Below are 22,305 nucleotides of genomic sequence, written 5' to 3' on the forward strand. Positions count from 1 at the left end.
TCAAATGTTGATGAATACGTTTATCTTTGATGAAATAAATTATGAAGACCTTTTCGTTTGTGCCAAAAGTTTTTCTCCATTTTCTAATAACCTTGACTGCCGAAACTATAATATTCGATATAATTATTAATTCATTGTGTTATTCGCTCAACGTAGTTATAATTGTATAATGTAAACCTGATTCACCGAATGATCAAATGGTGTTTGGATTTTATGGAAATGAATATCTTCTAATTTTAATCTTTGAAGGTACCTTAAACAGTATATTGGACCTTAGTTCTTTTTCTTAGAGAAGTTTATCATTTTCAGGAGGATAATTTTTTATTTTGTATTTTTCCTCCATAAGTATCTTCTATCAGTATTTATTTATTTTTTTTTTGAATTTCCCACCCCCCAGAAAATGGGAATGTAAATGCAAGACAAACAAATTAGATAATGTCATACTTTAAATAGTTTTTACAGAACAAAAGAATGTGTTTATTATTCGAAAATTCAACAGTAAAATTCACAAAAATATTGTTACTTTGATACTTAAATTATAAGGAAACTCGTTTACACATAGATTCTCAATTCTTACAAAATTAATTTTTTAGGTTGGTCTAGTTTTTAATTATAAGTAAAATTGCTAATAAGAAGGAATTTTACTATTTTTTTAAAAGGGTTTTTACTCTTTGAGAAAGGCTCAGCGTTACTTCCGTTGAAAAATTTATTTTTCAAAAAAATATTAGATACCATTTGTAAGATACACCTTATAGAACTCATTCATCAACCGGTTCTCAAATCTGGTTCACTAAACCATATGTTTGTTGTAGGTAAATTTTGTTTATTCCTTGACCGGAAACGGAATTTAGGATAAATAGCATTCAACAGTAGTAGCCATTATTTCAGTGTGCACGCCTTATTTCACTACCTTCTCCGAAGAAAGCTATTATGTTTAATCTTCTTTCTTACCGATTTGAAAAAAATAATTTAAATATTTTTATTTTGATTTCGGATGGTATAGAATAACTTGCTATGTCTAAGTATAGACCGTAATTTTTTATGTTAAGTTAATTCAATGGGGGGGATTTATGCGTTACCAAAACGGGAAGGAAAGGAACAGGCAAAACGTGTCCAGTGTGTCGCATGAGCTTTGTCTAATACCCGATTATATGATGATGCTCAAGCCAGCTTATGTATTTATAAGTAAGTTATGTACTAGTTATTATTAAACTTATAAAAGATTTAATGATCTCAGAGTCATTCAAATATATTCAGTAATTTATACCTTAATTGTATCGGTTAAATGGTTTTAAATTTTTCTTCTTTGTACCTAATGACATGTTTCGAGAACAACTTCTCGCAATCAGATGTAACTATTTTCTGATGACGGGAACTTGTTGCCGAAATATATCTTTAAACGTGAAGAAAGAAGTTGTAAATCTAGGTATTTATTTTTTTAAACTATTTTAATACAAGAAGTTTTATCGATGAATGTATTCTCGCTTCAAAAAGTATTTCTTGTAAGATTGAAAATTAATTAAAAAATTTTACCCGTCCAGTAACAAGCCTCTTTTAAAAATATACAATTTTATTCGTTAAATCTACTAAAATATTATAACCGTTAAAACGATCGTCAAATAAATTTTAAACAAAGAAATAAAATTAACATTCAATGAACATCAAAAGAGAAAGCTACTGTGAACGCATATTAATAAAATTCAGTTTCCCACAAACATTCTCTCTGTTCACGAGTGCATCGTTTAACACGTATGAAATCTACGTAAGAATCACGATTATTATAAACCACATCGCTACTGTTTTACATGCTTGCCAACCCGAAATGAAAATATTTAAACGGTTTTAATCTGTTGAATAAAAATAAGAATTTCATCGCTTTCCGTTTTTATTTTATAACAAAGAAAGTAATTTTACTCGTATATTTTATCATTAACTCGCTAACTGTTTTCACTTACATTAATTAATGTTTTAAATAATAACATATCATTCTAATGCGGAACGGAAGCTTATTGTTCATATGTCGTTAGATGTATTAATAATTTATTACTGATATTTATAACAAAAAAGTAGGAGTGAAAGAGAAAAAAAAATTAAATTGCGATATGATGTATATCTCAGATCCTTATGGATAGTAATATGAATAATAAAGATTTAAAAATTCTATTTTTTAAAATTCGTCCTTGATATTTCGACAGTGAATGTAATATCAAATGATAAGTTTACGGTTTATAATGACTTTATTGTTTTGCTCTACAATAAAGTTAAATTAATTATTTCTTCGAATAATTGAGAATTAAACCAGTTTTGTCCTACATCGGTATAGTTTAAATTTAGTCATACATAAACGGAATTATTACTATAAAACAAAAGAAATAAGTTTGCCTCTTTTATGCGTTTATGTCAAAAGAAATTGTTCCTTTATTAACACATTTCCTACTTAAACAATAAGTAGTAATAAAATAAGGTAGGCATTTATTTTTTTTTTTTATATAAATTGAATGTTTCCTTTTCTGAGTAAGGGCATTTTTTGTTTTGTTTTTACTCTATTTTAGAGGGAAAATGTAAAGAGACGAGTATTAATCTGTTTTACAGTACAATCTTTAAATGTTTGTCGAGAATCCGTCGCGAACATTTCACGAAAGACTAATCGTAAAATATGTTTGGCGATTCTAAGTTTTATCTTAAGTGATTCTAAATCTATCGAAGTTGCAAACAAATAATAATTTTTTTGAGACTTTGGAGTTTTACGTTACATATAAAAGTATGCATAAAATGCGTTCGAATTGTACCGCCAACCTTGTTAAAAAATTCGAGTTGATTTTAATTCTTAAAGAGGGGATAATGTTATCTCATTAAAAAAAAATCGTTCGAGTGGAAATATACCAACAATTATTTTAAATGCTAATTTTAATCTCAAATGAATTAGCATTAATTTATAAATAAACCTGCATAATGGTATTATTTACAACTCTGAAACTGTCGTTAAAAAATATATATGTAAACAAGTGTTATTTTTTCATTCTATTTTTTTAAAAATCTGGAAAAGAATTATATTTCCAGCAGTAAAAAGAGAAATACACCCTGTAGTACCCTTAACAGGGTGCCCTGTAAACCCTGTAGTACCTTTTGGCACTACATGGTTTTCCTAATAAGTAAATTATGACATTTTTTAATTTTTGACTTGACGAATTAACAAATTTCGCGGTGTGATTGTGTGGTCTTTAAATTAAAATGTAAAGTTTTACAATTTTTTATTTTCTATGTTTGTGAACTAATAATAATCTTATTGGATTTTGTAAATAAATAAATATATATATATATGTGTGCACTATACCCTTCTTATCCGCACTAGGTATGATAGATGCATTAAGGTAATCGGGATGATGTATAAAACAATAAAAGAAGTATATTATACTGAAAATTTGCTTTCGAGAAAACTCGTTTTTAATGTACCTATTAAAAATTAAAAGTTTGCTTAGGCAATTTAAAAAAAAAAAGTCTATTATACATCCTCTATACCAATAAAATTTCTTAAAACGAGCGATGGATAAGCTCAACGTACTGTTGTGGTTACTATAATTTACGCATCTACAAACTCAGGAATCTAACTGATGGGTTTACAGTCAACGGTCTTAATTTATAGGATAAATAAATAAGAAAAATTTCGATTTTGCAATTTGAAAAATCAATAAATTTCATTCATTGTACTGTTACATTTCATAATACTGCACCGACTTGAAATAAAAAAACCGGCCTACAATTACGAAAGAAATGGGATTCAAGATTGTGTACATTCAAAAAAAAAACTCGTTGAAGATTTAGTTCCGTTAATCAAGATTTCCGGATTAATATCTTTATTTTTGTTTAGTACAAAAAACAAAGACATCCTCATAATTTCTAGGTTTCAAAAATAGTTTTTAAGTTAAGAAAATTCAATAAAAAAAAGAAAAATACTATACTATAAGAAAATATTTTGAGCACATTAAAAAAAAAGCTGGAAAAGTATTGCGTTACTTTCTCGGCGGTGAAAATCTAGGAAAAAAGATTTGAAAGCTGTGACTCTAACAAAAAATTAATTACAGATTATTATTATTATTAGCTCCGTTTATGTTTAATTTTTTCTCGTACTTGTATAAACCATTTTTCAACGATATTTTCAGAACCAGTATAACAAATTGTACTGAAATTATTAGGTTTGTTGTACACTTAATGAAAGTGGAAATTGACTTTAAAAAATATTTTTTATTTAAAATATACTAGGTATTTAATTCACCGTTATTTACGTTTGAAAGCTCCAGTAAGTATTTGTAATGATACTTGGTCTTTTCGGAGTATAAAAAAATATATTTTTTAAATGTTAGATAGAGATTTTTAGTGTATTTTTAAACATTTATTTAATTTTGAAAAAAAAGAACAAAAATTTGTTATACAATAGGATATCGATATTTCGTTAAATGAAACGGTATCCTCTTCGTACTTAAAACATATCTGGGAGTTAATACTTATTACTAAGCACTTGAAAAGCACATAAATTATTTGAAAAAGACTTCATGTAATGGTAAAAGTAAGGAATTAATACTTTTTAAACTAAAGTATGATGTTTATTATCGGTTTGTCAGCATTTCGGTTTATCAGTTAAGCGGTTTCTTCTTGGCATATTTTATTAAAAAATTAATGAATACTAATGTTTTGCTATAGTTAAGGTTTGCAGATGTTTTTAAATTGGTTCTTTTATTTTATTAAATTTATTTATTTTTACTTTACTTTGAATATTTACTTTACATAGGCCTACAGTAAGGTTAAATAATAGTATAAAAGTGCGTTCATGTCGCTACTCATACGATCATGTAAAAAGGTGTGGTTAATGATTGTACAATTTATTCAAGTTTTAATTAATATTCTATTTCATTATCTAAATTAAAGTGGGTTGGGAATAAAGGGGAATAGAGAAGGAGTGGTCCAAAAGACCCCTGCCTCAGGGCATATAACCATACGATAATATAATTAGTCAAAACTTGCACCGCACTACTTCTGAAACTATTTATTATGAACCGATTTGATTGCTTTATTTTTCTTCAAAAAAAAAACCTGCAGTAATTAAAATATTGAATGAGTCCAATAGTTTCTTTCCTTAGTTTCTAGTAAAATATAATATAGAGAAAGACCTCCGTTTTCAGTATCGTTCTGTTATCTCTCTAACTTCAAAATAAAATCCCTAATATCTACAAAAAAAAAGTATATTTACTTCTGATTTACTATTTTTTCAGTCAATGGTTTTTTTTTGCTTTTTGAGGAAAAAAGTAGATATTAGTTAATAATAGTTAATGTGAAGATGAATATTTTCGTTCAAATTCTGTTTTATTATAATCAATATTTAAATTTCACAATTAATAAAAACGCACTACTAATCTAATTCTAAATTAATGAAATGGTGATATCTATAATAACAATATTTTTCATGAAAATGAAAAATGTTAGATATTGTTTTTCTTCAATTTTAAACTTAGAAAACGAATCTTTTTATTTATAAAAATAATTTCCTTGTCAATACGAATGTAAATGAATGATAGTGTAAAAAAAAATGCCATGATTACTTCTTTTTAAATCATTAGAATTTTATAAAAATGGATTTGTATATATATATATTTATTAATATAAGGAAAAGTCACGTTTTTTGTGAAATAAAATGATTTATTTATTTTAATCTACGATTTAATTTCTTTATTCAAGGTTTAAAATAATGATTGTTGTGAAATCTATCTATTATATTAATACCTTCCAGTGTTCAAGTTAGACTTCGTTCATTAAAAGAAAAAAAATCTCCAAGAAAATAAATTTATTAGAGGAGTTTCTATTCTATTTATAAGTGAAGAAAAAGGGAATTGGAATAATATATTTTCCTTCGGTATTTATTATACGTATATCTCTTCTTCTTCTAACAATTTATTCACTGTATTCTGAAATCGAATATCTGTCAGAACGGCCTTCTAATGAAGATTTAGCTCTGACGTTATTAGAGAAAGGAGCGTGATGTAAGATAGTGGTTTGTACACTACTGTATTTTTCATTTACAGTTTACTCGGATGAGATGTTTGTATTATTCTGTATGATAACATATTCAAAATATTTCCTTTATTATTATCACGTTAACTAGCGGTTTTAAAACGTAAAATTTTTAATCGTATATATGTGCTAAAACAATATATTTTTTTGCAAAAAATAAATCATCTTTTGTTTTTTACTTTTGAATAAAATAGAAACTTTTCCGTTGGTGAATCCTTATTGTTGTGTGAAAATATAAAGCCTGACTAACATTCGAAACCGAAACCTTACGGATAAAAGGCTGCTATGCTTTCACCCCACCGTGCGTTATGGTGTAAGGGAAAAGATTTGATTATCTAGAATACTTAAATCGTATTCTCATTTTAGACACGTATATATATATTTTTTTTTTAATGTTTAAAATTGTTTTTAACAACGATTTTACTCCATCAGTGGATTTAGTTATCCAGATTTGTTGTTCTACTCGAAAATAATTAACTATACTTCCGTATATATTTTCAATTTACTTATATACTAGAATTTTTATCGTTTGGTAGCGGGACGTTTATTCAACAAATATAACAATATGTATTTATAATTTTTTTAATAATTATGTATATTTATTTAATTGTCATTTAATAACTATATCGATTGAGCGCAAATGATAATAATCGAGTTTAAATCGGCCGTGTACATGGTTTACCCCTAAATTATATATTCATTGAGCACAGCCTAATACTGATTAACAATATTAATTTATAAGGGTAATATTGAATCGATTCCGTTTTCCATTCGCTTAAGTTTGTTAATTAATCCCGTTCGTGTATAATTTTCGATTTGCTATGGAGGAAATAATGGCAAACGGGAAAATCTTAGAAAATTGGTTAATGATTTCATCATTGGTTTAATGATTTCGGTGCTGGTGAGTACCGGTTAGAATTAGGGATTTATTTAAAAAAATAAAATCGCGCTCAATCAATATCCAACGTGGATTACTACATGAGAAAGTCAACTGAAAAATCTGATCTTTTTTAAAAACTAAACTTCTTTACATGAATCAGACTTTGTAAGTACAATATATTGTGAAAATACACTACAATACTTCTGTTTTATGAATGTACTGTGTTATATTTTAAGAATGAATGTTAACATGTATGTATTTTTTTTTTTTTGACAAATAAAAATGTTATTTACGATAATATTTTTTAATAGTCTTTGCTGAATAATTTATTTGTAAGTTTTATTTACTCCAATAACAAGATTGATATCCGGTTACAGTGATGGATACAATTTTAGGATATGAAAATTGTAATGTCTGATGGAAATTCGAACCCAGATTCTTCCACATAAATAATTCACAAGCTATACTCTGCCGTGGAGATCTGGCATGTTTTTGTAGTTAGCCGACTAACATATAACATAATCGTTTATATGCAGGAAAAGCGACTGAGAATACCCTTCTTTAGCAATGTAATCGGTACAAGTGCTGCTCCCCTCTGGATAAACTGGTTTCTTTATTACTTTGTATTAAATGTCTGCTCCTCACATTTTACATTATGCCTAAACAACTGAATTTTTTTTCTGATGTTTTACTTTGCTTTTGAACTTTACCGTTCGGTAATCAATATTTTTACGGGTATCTAATGTGTAGATTTATTACACTGAAAAGAATAATATATTAACAAGCAGATTAGGCTTATTATTAATTTAACTTTACTTCACCTGTTTTTTTTTATAATTCTTATCCAAATCGGGAATAGATTCAGTAACACCGAGTAATATCTAGTAAACATCGAATAAACCCGTAACCACAATTTACTGAACTGTAAAAGTAGTTATAATTCAATACGTCACTCTAGTATCTAAAGTGGTGGAATTCACGGTTCATTTATTGTTTATATGGTGGAATCGATGGTCTAACCGCACGATTGCAAATGTAATCGTGAAACAAACGATTAATTTATTCTTTATTAATAATTTACGATAATGATTTTAACCTTTATGTATTAAAAAAATTGTTAAAAATATATTTTAATAAGCAATTAAAATCCTTATAATTAGAAAAAGTAAAATTTGTAAAAAAAAGGAATTATGTAAGTATTTTATTAAATTAAGTGCGGCTATAAATATAATTTAAAAATAATTCTGACCATCCGGGAACATTTTCTGGCGAATCGCATTTCTGTGTATCTTCGTTGTAGACTTCACCAATCGCACATCCTTGTTCTCTGGGCGTAACACCGTTCAAGCAAACGTAAAACTTTTGACAGTCTTCAGGATGAGCGTAAACCGGATGTGCTACTGCTTGTCCGTGTCCACTTGCTTGTGTTTCTTTCGGACATGAAAAACCATCTTTCAGTTTCACTGTATTAAAAAAAAGAACAAAATATATACATTAAGAAAGTAATAATTGTTAAATATATATTATCTATGTTTAAAAAATAAAATAAATACGTTTAATGTTTGATTTTTTTATTTAAATCATTCGCTTAAAAATTTTGATGTACTTCATACTTTTGTATTCTACACTAATCGTTCATTTATTTGCCGGATCCTTCAACAATTTATATATTTTATTTATGTTATATATCTTGCTGTTAACTACTTTAGTCAATTTAACTTACCGATATGATTCTTTTATTATTTATTTTTACATGATATTTTATTATAGTATAGGTCCCGTACTTATTTCAGAGGTACGCAAAATTAAAAATTCTGCGGATAAATTGGTATTGCATTGGTAAAATTACAGATTATTATTATTATTATTATCATCTTTTGTGGTGTTAGTTACATTTTATATAATACTGAAGGTAGAATGCCAAAGCTCATATTAATCGTTTGTTTATTTTTGTAAATCTTTACTGGTTCGATAAATTATACTCGTAGAATTATTTTTTACTTTGAATAAAGAATAAGAAAATAATTAAGATAGAAGATTTTAATAATTTTCTACTTAATTATTAGAAAAATTCAATATTAAGCTCTATGCAAGTATTAAGAAAGTTCATCAATACTTTTTCTAGATTTAAAAAAAAATAATTAAATTTCATATTTAGTTTAAAATAGCGATAAATTCACATGTATTCAGAGAAAATCAAAATAAACTTTAATTTTTCCAAGTATATTTTCAATAAAGGAATGAAGATAATGAATAGATAAAATTATACAAGGCCAATATTTTTGTGATAAAATTCAAATTAAATTTCTAGGTTTCAAAAATAGTTTTTAAGTTAAGAAAATTCAATAAAAAAAGAGCTATTCTATACTATAAGAAAACATTTGGAGCATATTAAAAAAAAGCTGGAAAAGTATTGCGTGACTTTCCCGGCGGTGAAAATCTAGGAAAAACTATTTGAAAGATGTGACCCTAACAAAAAATTGATTTTCATCTTGGGTCTGGACTATAATATGGCTGCCAAAACTACTTTAATTTTTTAATATTAAAATGGCTTATAATACCCCATCACTGTACACTTAAAGTGATGAAGAAAAATACAGAAAAAAAATTTAATAATAACAATTAAAAAAAGTATGTATTTTTTAAAGGTAGGACATAAATTTTATAAAGATTAAAAGGAAAAAAAGTTAATATAATTCACGTTTAAAAAAGTTTATTAAGTCAAGTTTTCTTTAACCTAATATCCCTTCAATAAAATGTAAACTAAGAAAAGAAAATTTTCAAAAAACTTTCCTGCATTTTAGGTCTGGGATCTGTAATTAAAAAAAAGTGTAGTTATTTCTCTATAGCTTTATATATGAACCCACCGGGTTGGTGTAGTGGTGAACTCGTCTTCCCAAATCAGCTGATTTGGAAGTCGAGAGATCCAGCGTTCAAGTCCTAGTAAAGCCAGCTATTTTTACACGGACTTTAATACTAGATCGTGGATACCGGTGTTCTTTGGTGGTTGGGTTTCAATTAACCACACATCTCAGGTATAGTCGAATTGAGAATGTACAAGACTACACTTCATTCACACTCATATATATCATCCACATTCATCCTCTGAAGTATTCTATGAAAGGTAATTACCGGAGGCTAAACATGAAAAAGAAAGAAAGCTTTATATATGAAGAATTAACTTTAAAAAAATTACGGAAAAATATTTAAACCAAAGGGAGATAGAGCAAAAGAACATAAAATATATATTTCAATTTTAAGAGGTGGGGTTTTTTTGTTGAAAAAAACAAATAATTATTTATTTGTTATTCTTTGCTATTTTTTTATATTTAGTTATTCTAGCCAAATTCGCTGTGAAAGTAAAATTAGTCCAGTGTTCGCTTAAGCTGTATACTTAACAAAGCTTTCATGAACGGACGGTAAAGATTTTATTTTATTTGGAAGTAATTCTGTTTGTTCACAACATTAGAATTTTTTCACTCGGCTCTAAAATAAATTACGTAAGTGAAGTGATGATGGGACTTTAAGGAAAAGACTTATTACTATAATTTTTTAACGATACTTACAACATTCATAGTATTAAATTTAATCGTTTTAATGTTAGTTATTAGCTAGTAAAGTAGTTTAATGTTTTTTTGTTTGCAGGGAATGAATAAAATTATTTTCTTTATTTTATCGCGTTGAATAATAATTAAAACTGGTTTATAAAAAAACAGGTTTAAATAATATTTTTAAATACAAATAGATCGTAAAAAACGGAATAATTAAGGAATAATTTATGCATTGTGACTTTTATATTAAAATAGTCAGTTGGCAGTGGTTTTCTCCGTTGTTAAGCTTTGTTAAAAATTTATCATAAAAAAAAAAAACAATTTCTCTGTAGATTATTTTATATCATATTGGTTTTCTAGTTGTTTCTAGGTTTCGTTTATTCACTTCTTTTTTGTTATTTTTATAAAAACATGATACCATTTATAAAGAAAATAGTAATAAAAATTTACGACTAGTAATAAAAAAGAAAATATTATTAATTTCACCATCATTAATTATTTCAGCATTCGTAGTTGGAAAATGTAGAGTATTTTCATGTAACTTATTATCATGAAAAAATGTAATTAATCACGCAATGAATATTAATAAAATTAATTCGGCGAAATTGAAATCTTTACTGAGATTAAAGCGTAGTAATTAAAAAGCAGTCTTTACAATTACAGTGTTAAAAATATTTATTTGTTATTCCTTTTACATTGCTTAAAAATGCTAATTTTAATGTTAATTTTTAACATCACTATGTTTGAATTTTTTTATATAGTGTAGAAAATTATCCGGAAGGAAATTTTATTTTTTAATTTAAATTGAGGTTGACCCTTTCAAAATGTTATCGTAGAGAAAGAAAGCCTATAATTTTTAGAATTAATCTTGTTCCTGAAGTTTAAAATGCGAATAACAAAAGTTGTTATTTAAAGATAAAAAAGCCGAAAAAATTAATACTATTTCTCTTAGTATTTCATCGGATGTATGTTATTTTCAGAAACGTAATGTTGGATTAAATTAAGTTTTAAAAATTTAGTGGTAAATTAGAATGAAACGTCGAGAAATGTAAAAAGAATATAAGAGTAAATGAATAAAATCGAAATCTAATTCAGAAAATAGAGCAACAAGGATTTAGTTTATCTTTCTTGATGTTCAGTTTGTATGTAGACGTAATAAAAGAACATTTTAAACATATTAAAAATCCTGGCGATAAAACGAAAATATTAAAAAATTTTTTAAATGTGGTGGTATTTTAATTTCAGTTGAAAATAAAAATTAGTCACAAGAATTTGTGAACGTTCTAATTATTATTTGTCGAAGATAGATTGTATTAATAACAAATAATCAATGAACGGTGGAAAAACCATAGCAACAAAATATAGGGAATAAGAATAAACTAGAAAAAGGTAGGGTGAATGCTTTTGAAATGTTTTGTTGCACATGTTCGTTTGCAAAATGAAGAGGTTTTAAATTGAAATTTTGAAAAGAAAAGCTTCGGATAGAAATTTATTAGACTAATATATTAAAATAAATACAAAAAATCCGGAATAAGATAAACTCTAAATTGCGATCATTATTTGCCACATTTTTTCAGCACTTTAAGAGACATAAAATAAATATGTTTTTCGTACAAATAAACTGACAATGTATATTTTTCTCATTTCGTGGCTATGTTCTGTAGGCTGGAAATGACTAGACAGGCTTTACGATTACTGACTATTTTATAAGTTTTTAAAAAGTACTTCTTTTGCGAACTAGCAAACAATTCTTATTCGTGGATTAAAGCAAAGAAATTTTTAGGTAATTCTTGAAAATAGAAACTTTAAAAATGGTATAAAATCAGTGCTCAAACCGTTTTATTAAATTGATTTACAATCTATTTTTCTTTTGTTTTTTCCTGTAACCTTTCGAAATATTTTCAGTGATTTAATTTAATTGTATTTTAAGTTTCTTCATGTTTATTTTTTTTATTTGTAATGTTGTTAATATTTTTTTGCAACTATTTATTATATAATATTTATTTATAATATTTTGATATAACCTTTGGTATTTTTACTTGATATTCCACTTATTTAGTAATAATTATACAACTATGTATAAATAAAACTAATTTTGAAGGTAATATGAAATAAAAAAATTACTAAGGGGTGTTTTACCTACTTTTATTAATAACGCTTTGTTTTTTCATTTTTGAAAATTTGATTGCTTGTAACTAAAAAACGAAGGCGTTTATCGAGAAATTATTTACGCCATCGTTTTTCTCGTAAACCTTTACATTAAAACTAATGGCTCCGTGCTGCTCCGCAGCGTTATTTTTACATAGTTATATACTTTTTAAAAAATCGGCTAAATACGTATTCCATTTACAACACGTCCCACCATCAACCCTTCCGTACTTTAATATCACTCTGTATGTCTGTATATAAAATGAATCGGGTTAGTCGTTTTAAAATTACAGGGTTAAAAAAAATATATTTTCCAAGAAATGATCAAGATCCTAATATAACAGTCTTAAAACGGCATTATCTTATCTTATGGCATTTAAAAATCCTAAATTAGTTTCTGGAGTTTTATAAATTTAGAATATATAAAAGAGATAACGTAATATATATTTTTTTAGATTAAATATGTAATACATAAAGCATACCAACTGCACGCAACAAATCGGTAGAAGTATTACTGTTAAGAAAATTTACTTTCATTTTTATTAATTTTTCATTTAAAATCTATTCTGAGCTTTTTTATTATTTAGTTACTTTCAAAAATAAAATAAAACATTGTGAGTTTTTAATATCTCTTTAAAATTTTGCAACACTGTTTATATTTATTACATATTGTCGTTACTGGAAAGAATTATTATGGAAAGTTAGTAATTATGATCATTCTTATAGTTATTTGTTTTGCTTTTTTTTGTAATTTTTACAAATAATTATTAAACTTCATAAAAAAATACTTTTTATACCAAAGATCGTACATTACGTGCTTATTAAAAAAAGGTTTGGTTATTAATTTTGTAACTATTAGAAATTTTTATTTTTATTATGTGATATAAAGAGCATTATTAAAATTTATTTATTACAATAGTTTAGTAGAAATCATTTTCCGTCATTTACGTTTATTATTATTATTACATTTTTTTACTATTATGTAATTTAATGAGTTGTAAATCGTGTTGCATAGCCGGTTTAGTAGAATCCTCGTTGTACTTATGACTGTGCCTGTTTAGAAATTGTTATATAAAGGTTTGTTTATTTGACGGGTATACATATCGAGTGAAAGCTGTATTTATTGTTTACCGTATGATATATTGTGTGTAATATTTTTGTATTATAAACCTAACATTTAAAGCTATATTATTTTTTATTCGTATGTAAATTGAAATTATGCCTAAGTTTTATAAATTACGTGTTAATATTTATAAATATAAAATAATATTATCAATAATTTGGGTATTCTTCATTTTTTAAATTTTAATACGCAAGATCTAATTTTATTTCTTTAATAAAAATTTGAATCCAGCGGTAATAAAATTAAACATGTAACCTTTATGTATGTTTGATATTAAATTACAATAAAATTCTACTTATAACGAACATTTTTTTATTTTAAATATGTGACCTATATAAAATGCATATAATTTTATCTAAGTTTATATAATATTATAAAACTCTTGTTTTCTTACTGGTCTCCGTCTCCCCACAACCGGTTCTTCCAGCTGAATCTGGCCAGACACACGTACCAGAATATTCATCGAAATGTAATCCTGTCGGACAAGTAATTTCTGTCGCTTCTCCTTCGATACAATTGTAAAATACATTACATACGCTCGCATCAGGATGTGCAAAATATCCGTTACGACGTGGACATAAATGATTTGATTTCGGTTGTTCTGAAATAAAAAGATTTGTCTATTAATTTTTGTTTTTACATTATTTTATTATATAATAAAATATTACATTATTGATATTTTAAACATCTATATGTCTCATAAAACTACTCCCTTAAAATAACAATTTTTTGTTTGTTTGTTTGTTTGTTTGAATATATATATATTTATAAAGGTAATCGGTTTTCTAACATGATATTAGCAGTTATGTAAAATGTTAACTTAATAAGCATAAACACGTCGATAAAAGTTTGTCGGTGGTCGAAAGCCTTTTGTAGTTAGTAGTACACATTTGTTGATAGTCGAGTTTCTTTTTATTCTTTTAGATATCTGAATCATTTGTTTTGAAGCGTGTGCAGAATATTATTTACTGAATTATAAATCATAATTTATTTATTCTTTCTCCGGTAACTATCGGCTTATGCCTAATTCAGTTATTATACTACTTTTTTTATGATAAATTAATTTTGTGGCGTGTAATGAAACCCCCGGTTATATAATACAATAATGCATTGTGATGATGATGATGAATTGCTAATGTTTAATAAATTAAAATATAAAAAATATAAGTAAGGATAATTATGGTAAGTAAAAGCCATTATTCCAAATGAAAGTAATTGCTTAAACTTAAGAAAAATATTCTATAATTCCATCCTTAAACGGAGCATATACTATTCCAGTTCTTTTGAATTGAATGGAAAATTATTCCGTAGTTATTATTTTTTTTTTTAATTGGGTTTTTACCTTTTTGTACCGTGTATTTAATTGGTGATGTGACTGAAATATCGCACGGATTACCAAAACAAATCACAAATTTTTGATTATTCTGTTTTTTTTTGTTTCAATCAAAGAAATTTTTCAAAATAAAACTACAATTTTAATATTTAGAAAGATTATTTTACAGCTAAACATTTATGAGTACTAGAAATAAAAGCCAAGTATGATTGCAATATTACAACTTAAGAGAATCCACAAGTACACATTGATAAATACCAACTTTGACTATAATTATCCACATTCCATCAAATGACTCAGTCCCTCAAAAAAAAAAGTACCGACGATATTTTAATCTGGCAAACTTGGTTAATAGTGGTGTAAAGGTCAGTCAAATTTGAAACCCGTTGTTTTCAATGTGTAATTGTGCGTGGTCTCCTGGTTAAGTAGTTGTCTTTCAATTCAAATATAACTTTCCAGTCTCTACAGCTATATAGAAGGGAAAGGTGATCGGTCAAAATTGTGCGTATCCGGTTTTCACCGAATCTTTTCGAATTAACTCCTAAGAACCCCAGAAAATCGAAAAATGGCATCGAAATTTCCGCGATAAAATGTGCGTACGTATGCGTGTATGTACGTTGATAAAACCATTTTTAGGGGTGGAGGTGAAATTTAACAAAAGTTTTTTTACAAAAGTTTTATTTTATTAATATTCACAGAATTATAAAAAAAAAATATAAAAATATTATGCAAAATCTGGAGACGATTTCGTTTTTCCCTCTGTATCCCTTCCCCGCCCACTGACCTTTTGAACTGAAAATTTAATATCATCAATGCCCCTACTATAGACATGTTATAGCCAAGTTTGGTGAAAATCGGTCACGTAGTTCTGGAAATATAAGACGATTTACACACCAACGTAAATCGTGTTATTTCTGTTAAAAAGTTTCCCGACTTAGATAGTAGATTACGTAATTTTATAACAGGTTTACAATACCGTAATTACTTTTCCTATAAGTCGTGGTTATGAGTTTTGTGTATTTTAAGGGAAATCGAGAGAATTGAGTAAATATTTTAAGATATGTTTATATGAATAGTTTTGTTATTATGTTTTATGTTATTTAAAAAAAAAAGAAGAAAGACGTGTAATTCAACTATAACCAGTTTTAACGTTAAAATTGTAACATACGGTTGAAAATAATTCAGGAAGAATAAATGTTGAATTATACATTTTAATCGGTTGTTCACGTGTTACTTTCACCATGTTGAACTTTATTTTTAAATATTTGTTCTTTTACGATAAGCAGAAATGTTTAATTCTGTAACTTAAAGTTCAATGATATTTTACAGAATTTCTTCTCTGATAATCATGGACTTCTTTACCCTTTTATAATTTTAAATAGTGATATTAATTATAATAAAGGTAAAAGAAATAATCTTTTTCAAAATTTTGTAAATACAAATTAAATTACACACATATTAATCCGTATGAAACAAAAAATTCTGAAATATAATATTCAGAATTTCCGTTATTCAGTCATCATTTTGTTTTGTGACTTTAACGTAATTTATACATTCTACCAAAAAACATATTTCACTGAAACAAAAATCAACAGCCAATCAATTTTTTTATAAAAGTTATTGAAATCTTAAGAATATTATAATAATAAAAACACATTGGTCCTTTTTATTCACGCTGACTGTTGTTTTAAAGACATATTTATTAAATTAATATTTTGTACTCTATGGTATAAAAAAAAAAACATATTTTACTAACGAAGTTCTATTCTATCTCCGCAATCAACATTGAATGGCTGATCGCATTTGTTGACCTTTCTGTTCAGCGGATCAAAAACTAGGCCATCAGGGCATAACTTTTCTTTTGATTTACCATCTTCGCATTCATAAAATTTATCGCATTGATTAGGATCTTCGTATATGCCAAATTGTTCCGGACATTTAAAATTTGCTCCTTCTGAAAAAAAAGAAAAATAAATTAAAATTTTAAATTATGCATATAAAAAAAATTAACAATAAATATTAGTCCGTTTAAATATAGTTCATATTTTTAAGGTTGTAACAGTATCATCATTATACCAATCGTTTATTTTGTAGATCATTCCATTTCTTATCTCTTCTGATGTCAGACCTATGCATAACTAAAGAAACGTGTTCCGATGAGTATTGCTTTGATTTATACAGTTACTGGAATTAAATAATCAATTTATTCTTGTTTTTACAAGTTATTAGTATTGATATTTTTGGGGAGGTGTGATTACCATGACGTATTATTTTTTTCGAATTACAATCCTTTTTAGTCAACCACGTCCATAGCAGGAATGATAATCTATTTAACTGTTGCGTGTTTGTTTGTACCCTTATGTAGTTTCACAGATCCAACCAGTTCAAACTAACTTTTGGGTAATAGCAAGACTTCGGTGTAAAAGTAACAATGGTTATCTGAAGTTGTATTATTCAGAAGCGGACCCTAAACCGGGGACAAAATCTAAAAATTATGCAGTTTTCAAATTTTAATGATAATATTCCATAAAAAGATTAAAAAAAAAACACTTTTTGTGATTTTTTTCGGAAAATTCATCTTTCTCGAGATAATAAGCAAAAATGTGTTTAGCAAAAGCAGCAGGAATGCATCGCGGCTAGCACACATATGCGTTACATGTGTATTTATTATTATTCATTAACATTCAAATTTATATTTAAGTAGCTCAACGATTCTAAAACAAAAAAATAAAAATATATATATATATACCAGTATCGTACGTAGATGATTAGTATATTGAATGGTAAAGTTATGGAAACAACAGAAGTAAATAAAACAATTATTAAAAAAATGAAAAATAGGTATATATACCTAGAAAAATTGTGAAAAACGTGCAAAAAATAGTTAAACTAATGTTTCTTTCTTGCAGGTATTTTTTTCAGGATAAAGGAAGTTAGTCAGCGATGTGAAATTTAATATTACTTCTACACTTTATGTTGTAGTCGGGTGCCTGGGATATATGAGATTATGACTTTAATAACCTCCATTGATAAGTGTAACAGGCACCCGAAAACATCATAAATGTTTTAAGCATTATTAAATTTCACATCGCTGACTAACTTAATCTATCCTGAAAAGAGAGGTTTAAGTATTATTAAATTTCACATCGCTGACTAACTTAATCTATCCTGAAAAGAAACATCATAAAAGGTTTAAGTATTATTAAATTTCACATCGCTGACTAACTTAATCTATCCTGAAAAGAAACATCATAAAAGGTTTAAGTATTATTAAATTTCACATCGCTGACTAACTAAAATTAATCTATCCTGAAAAAATGCCTGTAAGAAAAGAAAGCAAAACTTATTTAACTATTTTTTTGTTCGTTTTTCATAATTATTAAAGATAGATGTGTACAATTAAGTCGTGTTTTTATTTTTCAATAATTATTTTATTAAGTAATACAGATCATAATTTTTATAAATATTTAGTGATTATAATTTTCTTAAAAAAAAAAAAAAAATTACTAAAGAGAAATAAATGCCGCGCTCAATACCATATTCAAAAATAAAAATCTTAACTTGATTAGGTGGTGTTTTGTCAGTTAAGAAGTCATTATTTCTAGGGTTAGAGGACTCTTTATAAATAATTTAAGCCCAGGTAGAAATAAAATGTTAGTTTAGAATTTAATAGATTATGATTGAGTGGAATTTTATTCTTTCAGCTTAATCACTCAATTAATATCTAGCGGAACTTGTTAGCGAGTTCGACACGCTGCTCTTAAATGGGGTTCCTCAGACTCATCAGAAACAAAAAAAAAGCTTAAACACTGAATTCTTTTCATTATGTTCATTTCAGGACAGAATTTGCAATCAAAGTTTTGACCTTAAAACATTTTAATAGTACAAGAACATTATGAAAAAAATTTTCTTTGGATTAGAAAATAAGTAAAAAGAGTATATGACAGGAAAGTTAAATTTTAGTTCTACACAAATTTCAGAAAAGTTCAGTAGGATGTTGTCAGTTTTTTATGGTAAATTTAAAACATATTAGTTGCTTATTTTTTTTTTTACGTAAATATTTCAGATTGTTTATTATTGTCGGTAACCTACTGTTACCGTATTTATTTTTATTAAAAAAAACAAGGTCTTTATTGTCAGCAATATAATGAACGATAAACGTTTGTTGATATCTACATTTTGTTTGTAAATAGAATTTTTTATGTTAAATACTTTAAACCATTATGAATTTTAAACTTCATTCTTTGTAAGTCTATTATAGCAAGAGAAAGTGTTTTACTTTCATTGTTATTATTATTATTGTTGTTATGATCGCTTTCATTTAAGTACCTTACCACTCTTTAACAACTACAAAATTACTTGGTAAAGTAATACGTAAACTATAAATGATATATTATTATTATATGAATTGAAAAAAAAAATCTTAATTAATATTTTTGATTTTCTTTATGTGCATTTTAATATATGGAGTGTAATATATACATACCGTACTCGAGTGTGTGCGCGCGCGCGCGTGTAAATACAGTGTCATGATCGACTTTCATAATACAGTGGGCGAGTTTTACAGCATACAGTGAAAGGAGCCGCTTGTCTTTTACGTAACTCCTTCAAGTGCCTTATACATAGGCTGTAATATATCGGGTGTGGTACAAAATTACCTCCATTCATCTTTAAACTCATTGATAAAAGATTGCAACATTTCTTATTCATAATAGGTGTATGCAAGTTGAAGACTCCGTGTGGGTGTTAAATATATCGTTATTGTTTATTGATATTGTACATAGTCTATTTGTCAAAAAATTGGAATTGCGTTTTATACGTTAAGTAATTACATAAATGTATATTTGATTTAGTTGAAAATTTTATCACTTTTATTATTAATTGTTAATGCTATTATTATTATTATTATTATTATTATTATTTACTGTTCTGAGCAAAATGGAGCAGCACTTGTATAGATTTAAATGTCAGCCATGACCGTTTGTTCTGGATTTTATTCTTGTGCTAATTATCTTTTAAAGCCCCAGTTTGCAGCCAATGATGCCTTTTGGTTAAGCCTATTGATATTTTTAATCTACATAATCTCTTACAAAATAATTAAGCAAAAATAAGTTAAATTTATTTAAATCTTATTTGAATTATAAAATATCGTAGCGGTAAAACGTTATAGTTTTTATAAATCGCTTATTTAAATATTTAAATCCCAAGTAGATGTTACCTTCATCGGTACGTCTTCTAGAAACGTCTCGTATACCATTTATTAGAAAGTTGCTTCTAATACATTACACATCTACTAATAAATCACTGTACTTATACTTTATTAATATTGTTTAACAGGCTCTTTCATAACTCTTTAAGCTAACTGTAGAAGAGTTTAACCATCATTATGAAAGATCATTGAAATTTTCGTCGTTAAATAGTCTGATTAAATATATGTGTGTCTTGACAATCCACCACTTTCTTTCAATTAAAAAAAAAAAAAAAAATGATTACAAAATGATTCAATGAATAAGAATTAGTGGTTGGGAAAAACTAAAACTGAAATAAAAATACATCTACGTCGCGTAATTTTTTGTGTTGTTTGGTAGACAAAATCACTTTCTTTATATATATTTGTTATGTAGTTTTTAGGATATTTTTTACCTATAAATAATAGTATCACATTTTCTTTGTTTAAGCAGTAATTTTAAAGAAATAATATTTTTTTATTAGAATATATAAGTAGAACGAAAGTAATGAAATTGCTTGTGTGAATAGTGCTTTTTTTGAAATTTTGGTGTCTGCGTTCTGTTTCTTTGACCGTTTAAAATGTTAATTTACAGACTGAAAAATTTTTGTATATTCTTAATGTAAGAAGATGTTTTGTGCGTTTCTTCACCTTAGGATCTTTATTAAACGGAGTGTAACTTGTTATTAAGCAGCATTTGCTTGTATAATATTTGTTTGTTATCGTTAAAATATTGCTGAAGGAAAGGAAATCAAGCACTTTTTATATTACAAGCTATATTAAATTACTGCCATATTAAAAAGTAGAAGAATGATAAAAAAATTAACAGAAATTTACAACATAATATGTTTTCATAAAAAAATTAATAAATATGATTAACAAATTGTATTAACATTAACAGTCTTAGAGAAGGATTGTCTAATATATAACAAAATCAGTTATGCTCATTTTCCAAAAACCGTCTCCGTTACGAACACTGGTAATTATAACTATTTTTCTACTATTATAAGTAGTAAAGTGATGATTTCTTTAACAAGAAATTTTACAATTTGCAATTTTCAGCAAGTATTGCAATTCCATAGAATGTTCGGATTTATAGTAACATCTGGCATTCTTTTTCTCGGATATAAAATGAAAAATTTCTAATAATGAAGCAATCGCTTCAAAACCGGTTGCCGTTAAAACAAAAAAAAAACATAAAATAAGAAAGCGTTGATGAACCAACATAGCTATTTGAATTTTATTTATATTTAATGCTATCTAGAGATTAAAATAAAGTTCATTGTAGTTGTTTTGTTCTTTATAAGTCACATTTGCTAGTAATATCTTAAAAGTAACACGATATTTTTTTCTAGAAACTGCAAAATAATCTTCTCGCAGTATATTTAAAATGGTATACGAGGTGCGACAATAAAGTAATGAGACTGACGTGAAAAAAAATGTTGGTTACCGTTTTAGTCATGTTTAGTGTTGTCTCCTTCAAAGTAGTTCCTCTCTGATTGCACACACTTATTCCAGCGCTTCTGCCATTGATGGTAACATTTCTGGAACTCATCTTCTGTAGTATTCTCCAAGACCCTCGTCAGCTTTTTGGACATCTTGTGTTGTTTGAAAATGGTGTCCCTTGACCGCCATTTTGACTCTTAGAAATAGAAAAAAGTTGCACGGAGCGATATATGGTGAATAAGGTGGCTGTGGTAGTACTGAAATTTGTTTTGAGGTTAAAAATTGCTGTACTGACAGTAGTATGGGATGGCGCATTATCGTGTTGCAGAATCCAATTATCAGCAATGTTGCCACGGACACGAAGAACTCGTTTACGAAGTCTTTCTAAAATTTGTTTGTAGAAATATTGGTTAACTGTTTGTCCAGGAGGCACCCACTCTTATGAACAATTCCCTTGGAATCGAAAAAGCACACAAGCATGACTTTGACATGCGAGCTTTTTTTAGTCTGGGTGATCCCTTTGAGCACCATTGC

At 26.7% G+C, this 22,305-nt stretch overlaps 1 protein-coding gene across 2 annotated transcripts in view; it reads right to left on the bottom strand.

Moving 5' to 3' along the window:
- Positions 1-22,305, bottom strand: part of obst-A (obstructor-A) — a 58,598-nt gene that overhangs the window by 13,434 nt on the left and 22,859 nt on the right. For both annotated transcript variants that reach the window (XM_075370475.1, XM_075370476.1), the window contains exons 2-4: positions 16,855-17,052; positions 14,160-14,366; positions 8,193-8,406 (exon numbers count right to left, since the gene is read on the bottom strand). In XM_075370475.1, coding sequence (XP_075226590.1) covers positions 8,193-8,406; positions 14,160-14,366; positions 16,855-17,052 — 619 coding nt within the window. The remainder of the gene's footprint in view (positions 1-8,192; positions 8,407-14,159; positions 14,367-16,854; positions 17,053-22,305) is intronic.

The sequence above is a fragment of the Lycorma delicatula genome, chromosome 7, assembly GCF_047948215.1.
Source record: "Lycorma delicatula isolate Av1 chromosome 7, ASM4794821v1, whole genome shotgun sequence".
NCBI classification, from domain to species: Eukaryota; Metazoa; Arthropoda; class Insecta; order Hemiptera; family Fulgoridae; genus Lycorma; species Lycorma delicatula.